Genomic DNA, 12,225 nt, shown 5'->3' with positions numbered 1-12,225 from the left:
GTGAAAGTAAAACTGATATTCAAAGAAAATCTGTTAAGACAGTCTTCAGCACCAGACAAATCAATGCTGCTAAACATCAATATATATGAACACAAACAAAATAATACAAAATGTCAAAAGGTACAAAATAAAAGCTTAAGTGCAAAATCAAATCAACAAGATCCCGACTAAACACAGCATCAAGCAACCCTATGTTAACCCTCCTTCCATCATTTTAAACATACTGCACCAAGAAAGGCCTGCACTTTTTACTTTTTTCATCTCTGAACCCAAGGATTAATTGTTTATTGTCAAAGTAGATGTGAAGAAAGTGAATATGCATCAGGGCTGTGCCTGTAATCAGGAGTGCAAAGCCATCATGTTCATACACTTCCTCCACAGACAAACCGGGCCCCAGGGGGGCGGTGAAGTGATTACAGGCGTCTCCATGATGAGCTTATGTGATAAAAAGGAGCCTATGTATTCTCAGTAATCAGCTCTCCTTCCACATTATCACATACGCAGTTCCTAGTTTAGTCATCACTTAATAATGCAAAAGGGCAACTGCTGGCACTCTTGTTTACCACTTGTTTACTGTTTGCATGCTTTATAGGGTGTTTTTTTACAGTGCTATTTGTGTCGATGAATTTTTAGTATAAGTGGCCCAAGCTAGAACCCATAACCATAAGCACATTGTCTTTATAAAAGTTGTTGGACTGCACTCTTCCCACTGAGACACAGATCCTAATAGGAAGTGACACCTAAAGAGCACATCGTTAGTGGTTTCATTTTGCACCGTGAAACTTTCCGTTTTCACTTTCAGTTAGCTGTGTGTGTGGTTCACATTCCCTTTTATAAAGGCAACTTCAGGTTCTCTGTGCCCACATTCTAGTGTTAATATAGGTCATTAAGGTTAAACAGAATTTATGGCTTGGTTCTTCCAAAATGACAAAACACACTTTCCACGCAACTTATGTCAAGTGGTATCTTGCAATGCACATATCTGTCTGAGACTGCTGCAATTGAGGCACATACTGTATGTGCTTATTTGTGGTACTTAACATTATATTTAAAACTTTGAACAGCAACATCTCTTTCCACAAACAATGTCGCTGCTACTACAGTATGGAATAATTCACAGACCATACTGACAACAGTTCAGCAGATCAAAGGGAATATTTCTTTGATTAAAAATACTTAAATGAAAACAGTTGTGTGACACTATTCAATTTTGCAATTTATTATTGCAATGCTGTGGACATTGAGAAATCTGAGGCACAGACCTCTCAAACCCTGGCAGTTGTAATTTGTTTGAAAGCCCCATTTAACCTTGCATCTACTGTAGGTGGTGGTAGTCAAAACATGTATAATAATGCCTCCCATTTTCATTTAAAGCAAAAAGAAAAAAAATGTAGCATGGAAAAACTGGAGGAACTGACCTATATGTTATTTCTAGAATTAATTAATGATTCTAGGAAATGCAAAAATGCACAAACTTCTGTGACTGCTCTATGGGGATGAGGGATGCTAAAATGATGTGTCAATTTGTGCCCTTTGCAGTTCCTGTGCTTAAAGAACATCCGCACATTCCTGACGTCTTGCTGTGAGGTGTTTGGGATGAAGAAAAGTGACTTATTTGAAGCCTTCGATCTCTTCGATGTTCGAGACTTTGGAAAGGTAACACAAATATCCCTTTTTCTCCATTGTTCAGATGTTATAGTTAGGAACAATAGGGGGAAATTGGTGACACAAACATCAAAGCTGTGTCATAGTTTGCAAAACAGCAAATACGTATTATATTGTCAAAGCTCTTCTTACATGAAAAAAAACATTGGTGCCTAAAAACTTGAAATAAAAAGACAAGAATAGACACATTCTTTTTTATCATAGTACATCAAATCCTTGTTTTGCTGATGTATTTTCCTCTGATGGAGACAAGCATGTGTGTGTATTTGAGTTTCAGTATTTGTCAATATTTTTCTGGTGCACTACTGAAGGGATCGGTCAACTTCTTTTAATTCCTGTGTTATTGTGGGAGCTGGTTTCAGTGTTTGTACCATAGAAATAAAATGTGTACCAATCAATTGACCACGGGAAACAGTTAAATGGCCTTTCTATCCATTTTGTTTCTATGGTGTGTACACAGTGTACCAGGTCAGTGAGTTTGTAGTGTAGTGCGCTTCTCCTTTGCAACTCAGTGGACTCTCGCTCGCAGCACACAAGGCTGATTGAACTGAAGAAAGCACAATCCTTCTGAACAGGCCTTATTTCCACATTTCCTTAGTCCAGTGCATTTGGTGCATAACTCTGCCTTGGAGCATTATGAGTTGTGTGAGCATGTCTGGGTTATCCATGTGGAAATAATATAATTTGAAATGTGTATTCTTTGTATTATTCTGGACTGAATATATTTATCTTTTAATTTAGCACATCTAAAATACAGAACATTACATCTGTAAACATGTTATCATTTCAAGGGGGCTTCATTTGGGTAAACTACTATTCCTTATTTACTATATTGTTTTCTTATAAATTATTTTGTCAGAGCAGATATTGTATCTATTTTAAATAATGTATACAGTATGGCAGTTGGTTTGAGAACTACAGCTATATTTTGTTAATTAATGAGCAAATTTTTAATTAAAAGAATTGTTCTCCGGGCAACATGTATAACTAAAGTCCTTTAGTCGGGCATATTATACATAGGTGCAGTTTTTAATTCACTTCCCTGCAGAGAATCGACATTGGTCATTGGTTCTCTTGGTCATTGGTTGTGAGGAATTGCATATTGAGCTTTGCGTGCAGTTTCCCACACAAACTATTTTCTTTCAGTTCAGTGTGTTGTGTTCTAAAGAAGCTTCCAGTTAATCTGGCTCCTGATAATCCCGCAGGGGAGGTGCTGCCTGCAAATATGTACAGTAAATCCAAGCTGGGCTGCATAATCTCAGTCATGTTCAAGAGTTGTCCATCAAACAAACAAGCTTCCGGAGGGGGAAGATTGTGCCGCATCATTAAAAAAAAATTTTCTTCATCATTAGTTAAAAATACGGGTGTCTGCAGGTTCAGCGAGTGGGTTGGATTGGCTCCAGGGAGGGTTGTGAGGCCAAACAAGAAATGCTCAATCTCTTTCCTATTTTCCAGAAAACATCCAAAAGAGAACATCTCAAATCTCAGCCAGTCTAATCCACTGGGGTTGAATTGTGCCAACTCTGCCCGTAGACTGAGTATTAGTCCACTGAATATCTAATGAGACCTCTCTAACCTACATTCCTCTGCTGAGTTACTACAGGCTTCACCCCGGCAGCCATGCGTACTGCATGCAGCAGCCTGGAGGCCAGTAATGTGTTTATTTCAAAGTATGCCAGCCTTGACTGTAAAAGCAAAATGTTTGCTTATTAAATCCAAGTGAATAAAGTAGGGCATTTTACATGGTAGGAGTGGCTGTTTTTTGTTTTCTTCTTAAAGAAGTAGTTCAGTGTTTTGGTAAATACACTTATTCAGTCTCATGCTGAAAGTTAGATGAGAAGATTGATACCACTCTCATGTCTGTACAGTATATATGAAGTTACTGTCATAAAGACTGAAAATAGGGAAACGGATAGCCTGGCTCTGAAGGTTACAAAATCCACTTATCTCCTGAAGCTCACTAATTATAACATTATAAACTGTTTGTTTGATCTCCTGGAGTCTCCGTTAGTTGTCTGCTCGGGTTTTGTACAGATTAAACAAACAAGATACCTTTTTAATTTGATGTGTGTCACACAGTGTGTGATGTTCTTAAATATGAGACCCTATGAGCTTTAACTAATTTGTTGGTAATACATGTAAATACTACTGCTTGTAAAATTTAGATAACAAAATAGCAGACAGTCAGGCATGCACAAGGAAGGAAAGTTAAAACACAATGTCATATATCGAAATGGTGTTTTTAACTTTCCTTCCTTTTGCTTTCTTTTTTGCCGTGAAGATTTAAGCAACCTTTTGTAAACAGGCCACACTCACCACACGGTTGGACTTCAGCTCGACTTGTGGCATTGCTTCTCAAGTCTCGAATAAACTGTCATCAGACACATCAGATGTCAGAATGTCTTCTTTTTAGGAGGATTTACAATTAATTACACAAAGTAAACAATGTTTGTTTTTTCCAGCATATTTTTATGGGTTCTTCCATCTCTCTTGAGGAACTTAATTATTGTTATTCTACTTATTCCTCTTTAGCTATTCTTCCTACTTAGCACTAGATTTCTTTGAGAAAAGAAGCCGATTCGTCCTGCACTGCATCAGCTATCACTCGTGTTAAATCAGTTATGACGGGTGTGATGTGTGGGGCAGGCTGGAATTTACAATACCACAGAAATCTGATCATTCATGTAATGTTAACTCCCAGTACATAATGTTGTCAAAGCAAAAGCCAATGGAGATTTTAATGGAGAATCAATTTTCAGCATATCATTTTCTTGAATTAATGAATGTGACCTTTTGGGGCAGAGTGTTTCAGGTATCTAGTTGTGGATTACCTATACACAACTAAATATTAGGGCTGCAAGTACACAACACCACATTTCAAAGAAGTGACATTTTCTCACTTAAAAGGCAGAATATTTGTTTAGTTGCAGGAAAGACATATAGTAGTTTCGACTGCTGTAAATAACTTGAAATGCAGAGGCCTTTTGTCGTTTTAAAGCTGGTCTCTCACACTACAAACAGGACTCTTTCAAGTCACAAGCACACCTGGGTTCAGCCAAAGCCACAGCATTCACACAGGAAGAGGAGATAAACTGTAGATAGACAGACTGTTATAGCTAACCCCATTAACTATCCTTTTTAACCATGTTTGCAAATCCAAATCCTGAGAACAGACTAATTATTTTGCAGCATTATTACTTGAAAAGTCTTCATACCAACCAGAGAGATTATGAAGTTAAACTGGAAATTGGTTGGAGATAGAAGCATACAATGATTACGTTTGCTGTGTAATGATGTAAAATACACACAATGCACAATCTTGTGTAGTAGCTGCAATAAATATCTGTTGATCAGACTTAGCTACCACCACCACAGTTACTACCACTTTGCATTTTTATGATTTTTGGCCTTTATAGCATTCTTTGTCCGTCCCTTTCTCTTCCCCCCCCCCCCTCTATGTGTCTGTCTCTCTCTGAGCCATTCACAAATATGATTTAACGCACCTTTTTTTTTTCACCAGGTTATGGACACTCTGTCCAAGCTCTCCTACACAGCAGTTGCACAGCAAAGTGGATTCAAGTAAGTCACCCAATATAAAAAAAACAGACTTGGATTGTAGACATTTCATAAAGTTATCACAAAGTTACCTCTACCTCCGTACTGCCACTGCAGCCACACTCTCACTCACTAATTTCCTGTTTTACCAGGGGTTTTACTTTGTCACCAGAAATGACACACTTGTCACCACTAACAACAGCAATAAATACATTAGTTTTTATAGTGTAATAGATAAACATATCAGAGAAAAATAAATTAAAGAGTGTATAGCCCGAGAGACAGAAAAGAAAGAAATGGGAATGCTGTTCATCAGCCTGTGACTTTTCTTTGGAATGAACTATTGTATGTTTGCAATATGTGGAATTGTTTAAAGATCCCATGGCATGAAAATTACACTTTATGAGTTTTTTTTTTAACATTAATATGAGTTCCACTAGCCTGCCTATGGTCCCCCAGTGGCTAGAAATGGCGAGAGGTGTAAACCGAGCCCTGGGTATCCTGCTTTGCCTTTGAGAAAATGAAAGCTCAGATGGGCCGATCTGGAATCTTGCTCCTTATGAGGTCATAAGGAAGAAGGTTACCTCCCCTTTCTCTGCTTTGCCCGCCCAGAGAATTTGGCCCACCCATGAGAAAGAGAGACATCATGGCTTTCAAACGAGCAAAGTGGCAGTTGGTCAAGGCCACACCCCCCCACCCCTCTCTCCTTCTCAATATCTTCAGACACAGAAATGACACATACTAAGGAAAGCTCATTGTAGGACTGGCTCTAGTGGCTGTAATTCTGCACCAAGACTGAATTTCGGGAAAGAGACTTCAGATACAGTATTAGGGGACCACTAAGGTCTATATAAAAGCATCCAAAGAGCACCATGTCATGGGACCTTTTAATTGTAGTCCCTATTTCTTTTATTTTGGCATCTTAAATAATTTTTCGGCATCCATTGAATGTGAGAATGTAGGAGTTGCAGATCTCCATCTCATGGAAATTTGGTTTGTGGCCCCAATTGTTGCATTGATAAATAAATAGACTTGTCCAGACTAGTTGTAACCAATTTGTCATTTTCTGCAGTACAAAATCATATTAGGCTGTCCTGGATATTTTAATACATTTGAATACATTAAAAGTTAGTTTCCTGCCCAAAGTCACATGATTATAGTTTCTTTATTGTGATTTTTCTGTTAAACACTGAGCCTCACACTGCTTTGCTGTCATTTACAGGCCATTTCCAACAGAGGAGAGTCTACAAGACGAGGACATTTACAATAATCTGGAAGACTTGATTGAGTATGTATGAGACTCCTCTCTGTGGGGCCATTACTGATGTTGATAGAACATGGTTATTTCGCTCTGTAGCAGAACCAGCTTTGCTCATCATCCATGCTCTCCAGGGGTCTGGACACCCACATGGTTTGGTAAAAGGCTTGGCTCCATTTCTCTGTTACTGTCAGAGGGAACAAATGAGTAATTCTGCATGTTTTTGCTGAGTGCTTGCATACCACCCACATCAAGGTTCTGGATGGGTGCTCTTGACAATTTGTTTTGTTTGTTTCATAGATATAGATTACTAAGAGAATATAATATGTATAGAACCAATACAATATGTCTTATTTTTATGTCACATTAAAGAGCATGCTTTCTTTGAATTGTGCATTATACCTTTCTCAGTATTTCATTCTCCAATACATTCAATGATTAGTTCAGGATGAGTTATTGAATATGAGAAAAAGATGTATGATTGCATTACTTATTATTGCTTACTTTTCATAGATAGAAAACAATTTAAAATCACATGTTTAACATTTACCATGTTATCTTTCCATTATCGACAAATTGTTGCCCCACAGCTTTCACAATGAAATAAATAAATTGTGAATGATAATCAACACATTTTATAAATATAAATTTGTGTGCGCGCGTTTGTGATAGTGAGAATGCCATCGAGGATGAGGACGACTTGTATGCAGCGGTCTACGGGCTGGAAGAAGACTACGCAGGTGGAGAGATCTATGAAGACCTAATGAGGACTGAGCAGCAACCCCCATTGGTACTGCATTGAGACACACACACACACACACACACACACACACACACATATATATATACACACACACACACACACACACACACACACACACACACACACACACACACACACACACACATAAAAATATATATATACACACACACACACACACACACACACACACACACACACACACACACACGCACACACACTTCAGGGAGTGGACATTGTTGTACTACAACCCACATCTCAAAAACAGTTACTATACTGCTACACCTACTAATATTTCTAAAAATAGGCAACAATAAGTATTTTTAGAAAATAAAATATAGACAAACTAGAGGATAATTCTCCCATTCCCTGATTTATGTTGAAATTATTTTGTTGATATTGCCCAGACCTGCAGGGGTGGAACTCAGCTGAGATCTCATGCTATGTTTACCCGTGTCCGGCTATTTACATAAACGGACATTTCAACCTCTCGTGTATATATGCCGTCAATGCCGCCGTCAAGAGCATGCAAACCTGTAGGTGGCAGTGTAATGAGAAGCTCAAGCCCACGTTAGCCAATCAGAATCCTGAAAATGGCAACAACAGCAACAAATCACTTCCTCTCACTTCTCTTCCTCACTTCCTCGGCTGCCTAAACCCCCGTTTATCTCCGTTTACATACAAATGTGCAAACAAAGTTTTCCAAAATCTCCACTCTGGCCAGAGTTTTTAGAAAGAATTGTTTTCAGAGGCGAATTCTCAGTTTGTGTGTAAAGGAAGGGCACAAACAAAGGGAAAGTTTTTCAGTTTTTCAAAATAACCATGTACGTGTAAACGTGATATCAGATTGAAGTGGACCATCTATTCATCAGCCTCCTGCCTGCAACTTACTGCTGTGTGTGATGCACGCAGGAGGAACTGTGCACACATGGTTCTTTAAAAATAATGTCACCCGTTTCACAAAAAGAAAAAGAAAACTTATCAGAGATTCGAAATGTGGTGATGTGATCTGAATACAGATATTTCATTTTAGTATTCTGAGTGCATATTCTGAATACACTGACTCACAATAGTGTTTGCAGATAAACAAAAGTAAAGAAAGTAATGTTTTAGCAACATTTTCTAAGGTGTGCGTTTTTCTAGAAGCAGGCAGAGGTGGATGTCCGTAGCTGCTGCCTCACAGAGATCAAACAGACCGAGGAGAAATACACAGAGACCCTGGAGTCTATCGAGAAGGTACATAAACTTCCTGTTCTATAGTGCACTGAAATTATATATATTGTTACATGACAAACACATGGTTTTCTTTTGTTCATCAATCTGATATCATTTTCTGTACAACTTTGGTGTAGATCTTTGATTTGTGATTTTTGTTGTTGTTGTAAATGTCATTTAAAAGGGGCATTTTAGGGAAATTTCCAGTTAGCATTTCTCTCAACTTGCCCTGTTGATGGCACAGTTATCTGACATTTAATGTGATGTCTGTTATTAGTTTCAGTATGTGTGCACCCCAGCTGTTATTGTTGTTGTTATTATTATTATTATTATTATTATTATTACAAATGACCTTTGATATGGTTTATCTAGTTAAATAATCAGTCAATGAAAGAATCTGAGTAGAAAAGCTGAGATGTTTCATTCAGTTTTCCAATTGTTTTTTTTCTCCAGTATTTCCTGAATCCTCTGAGGAAGTTTTTCTCTGCAGCAGAAATTGACAAAGTTTTTGTCAACATTCCAGTAAGTCCCACACGTTTCCCTTCTTGTCACATGACATGGAAATAAAATGTTTATGTGCAGATACCTATGTCTTCTGTCTCTCTAATGCAGGACCTGGTTAAAGTTCACAAGAGCCTGATGGTCGATGTGCAGGACTCCATCTTAAACAAAAATGCCTTAAATCTCTACCAGATTTTTATCAGCTACAAAGAGAGGTATACATGCACCATCTATTTACATTTGTTAGTTTGCAAGAAAGCTACAGTATGTAAGTTGCCCCTGCTTTAGCATCTCCAAAAATGTATTTCCCTTCTGTGGAGTTATGTCTCACTAATCAGCTTTATGTGTACAGAAGGTTTCATTTTAGATTCACTAGATCACTGTACTTGACCCCTTATAATTTGCTATCCATGCACTGGGCAGATCCATTGCCATACATTGTCTTGCAATACTGAGGCAGACATGTATACTTAATTTACATTAGACATTTTGAATTGTGGATCTGTCCTGTATGCAGGCTGTTAGCCATTTGCCAGTTTTACATTTTAATTTTATGACAATCCTCTACATGTTGTTGTTGTGTGTGTGTGTGTGTGTGTGTGTGTGTGTGTGTGTGTGTGTGTGTGTGTGTGTGTGTGTGTGTGTGTGTGTGTGTGTGTGTGTGTGTGTGTGTGTGTGTGTGTGTGTGTGTGTGTGGTGTGTGGTGTGTTTTAAAAGGTTCACATTTTGTGCCAGTTTGTTCTATTTCAGTTCTCTATAAAATTCAGGTTCAAACGGAAATTACTACAAATAGTTCTTCACATATAAGATAAAGGATTTCCTTCTCAGTCCTATCATGATGTAGTCTTGCAACACATTCAGAGAGTCATATGATATCATCTGGATCACAAGCAACAAGATTGCAACTTATTATGAGTTACACTTTGTAATTCTGAGAACGCACCATATGACTAACTGGCCCTCCACACACACTGCCCTGACCAGCCTCTGACTGTACTGGCTCCACTGTCTTTCTCTTCAATTTTAGACTGCTCATATATGGGCTATACTGCAGTCGGGTGGAGATCGCCATTGCTGTTTTAGATCTCATTTGCAAAGAGAAAGAGGATGTTCGCTTAAAGCTGGAGGTGAGACACCTGAATAATATAACACCCCCCCCCCCCCACCCCCCATGAACACAGATCTAGTTTTTCCAGCAGCCCCTAGTGTGTATTTTGTGCATTACACGCACATTATATTATATTTTTATTGCATGATGTATCTTGTTCTCTCCAGCTTTAAAAAGATGAAAAACTATTAAAATAGATTTTTTTGGGGCATTTTTAGGCCTTTATTTGACAGGACAGCTGAAGACATGAAAGGGGAGAGAGAGGGGGAATGACATGCAGCAAAGGGCCGCAGGTTGGCGTCGAACCCAGGCCCGCTGCGTCAAGTAGTAAAACCTCTACATATGGGCGCCCACCCTACCAGCTGATCTATCTGGGTGCCCTTAAAATAGATTTAATTTTTTTTATAGAATTAAATTACTGATTTTATGTGATCGATTTAAAATAAAAGTAAATGTAAGATAATAAATAATATCTGTTTAAAACGTGTGGTATTGTGTTTTCTTTATAAGCTGTGAGCTTGGTGCATGCCCTTTAAAACAGAATAGGATACAAAAATATTGCATACTCAATCTGAAATGACAATTTGGTTTGTGACAAGTTTAGGCCCGAAAACAAACAAGAACAGATGTAAGCTAAACACATTGTTTTGTCTCTTGGTTGACCCGTCCTTGTGAAAAAGTCTCAGTAACACCTAAGTTATCTGTGCAATGATGCGCTAATACTCATGCTGTTGTAAATATTTGTATGCTATTTGTTGCAGGAGTGCTCAAAGAGAGCCAACAATGGGAAGTTTACACTGAGGGACTTGCTGGTTGTCCCAATGCAGAGAGTCCTCAAGTACCATCTACTTCTACAGGTAGGGAGGCTTGACTCTGCTAATTTAAAGAGTGTCAAACCACATGTCTGAGAGTCTTTTTAAAAGTCAGTTTATTTCAGAGATCAGCTAACTAGATAAAGGTGTGAAATTACATTGGACTTAGATATATTTGGTCATGTATTTGTATTCTCTTTATACATATACTGCATAAATAATGCAAGTGGAGCCACTGGACCATTTGGGGCTTACTGCCTTTAGCTTCAGGACAACGCAGCAGCGTTTGTTGAGGCAGGAATAAGTATATAATAAGTATAAATGTTACCCAGATTTGACCTGTTGTTGAAGGAATTCAAACATGCAGCCTTCTCTAAGGATATTACATACATGCCAATTTTATTGTATTGCTTTTTTATTTTTTATATATATATATATATATATATATATATATATATATATATATATATATATAAATAAGAGGACATTTTATTACTTTGAGATTGACCTCTAAGAGGTTTTGTTAACATTATCTCAGTTGATTCAACTTGATGGCCTTCTTTGAGTAGAAAAGTGGCCACTTGAGGGCGACATTCTCCACAACATATCTTCTTGTATGCCTCCCTTCACAGCTTCTCAGCAGATTCACATGGCAAAATCCCCTCTATTTTGAAAAGTAATTTAGGTGTTGCATTCACTCTTCGTATCTCACCTCTCCCAAAGAAAGTATAGTGAATGAATGATGTAACATTATGTCAATCTATCTCAATATATTTCTGCTTACAGAATTTTCCTCAAACAAGAGGAAAGTGTCAGTAACCTGATTTTGGAATCGATTTACCAGTGAAATTAGCAAATGTGTCTTGCAGTGTGGCTGCACTCTAGACACTCAGAATTTCAAACATACCTGAAGTAATTCCACCCACCTTTTATATATTAGATATAATGCACATTGCTATAATTTGATTAATTTCATTTTCTACTATACGCCGCACATGTTAGACAGCAAATACAGTTTTGGCAGCATGTCATTAACAAGTAGCATCTGTCTAGAATTAAGCAACAAAAAAAGAATAAAGCTACAACAAAAAATGAAGAATGCTGTTGCAATATACCATCCTGATACAGTGGTGGAACTGGTGCCACACGTAGAAAAAATATATCAATTTACTGCCACAGAATTATGTTATAATATGTATTTATATTTGCTGTGGAAATGTCTCTGTTTGGACTAGTACACGCTTATTAGTCTCATGTCTATTTTGCTGTTGACTGGGGTTTTTATGGTAATGAAACCAAAGATGTCCACGAGATTTCAGGATGCCTCTGTGCAGGTTACACTCCCTACAAT

At 37.8% G+C, this 12,225-nt stretch overlaps 1 protein-coding gene across 4 annotated transcripts in view; it reads left to right on the top strand.

Moving 5' to 3' along the window:
• The window catches only part of LOC120569062 (guanine nucleotide exchange factor VAV3-like), a 49,804-nt gene that overhangs the window by 3,719 nt on the left and 33,860 nt on the right, over nt 1-12,225 (top strand). For 2 of the 4 annotated variants that reach the window (XM_039816885.1, XM_039816887.1), the window contains exons 2-10: nt 1,540-1,656; nt 5,186-5,244; nt 6,443-6,508; nt 7,151-7,268; nt 8,382-8,474; nt 8,907-8,975; nt 9,066-9,169; nt 9,982-10,081; nt 10,824-10,919. In XM_039816885.1, the coding sequence (XP_039672819.1) occupies nt 1,540-1,656; nt 5,186-5,244; nt 6,443-6,508; nt 7,151-7,268; nt 8,382-8,474; nt 8,907-8,975; nt 9,066-9,169; nt 9,982-10,081; nt 10,824-10,919 (822 nt within the window). The remainder of the gene's footprint in view (nt 1-1,539; nt 1,657-5,185; nt 5,245-6,442; nt 6,509-7,150; nt 7,269-8,381; nt 8,475-8,906; nt 8,976-9,065; nt 9,170-9,981; nt 10,082-10,823; nt 10,920-12,225) is intronic. The other 2 variants (XM_039816886.1, XM_039816888.1) reach the window with 1 other exon arrangement.

The sequence above is a fragment of the Perca fluviatilis genome, chromosome 11, assembly GCF_010015445.1.
Source record: "Perca fluviatilis chromosome 11, GENO_Pfluv_1.0, whole genome shotgun sequence".
NCBI classification, from domain to species: domain Eukaryota; kingdom Metazoa; phylum Chordata; class Actinopteri; order Perciformes; family Percidae; genus Perca; species Perca fluviatilis.
Note: the sequence above shows the minus strand (reverse complement) of the source record. Positions and strands in the feature narration are given on the sequence as shown.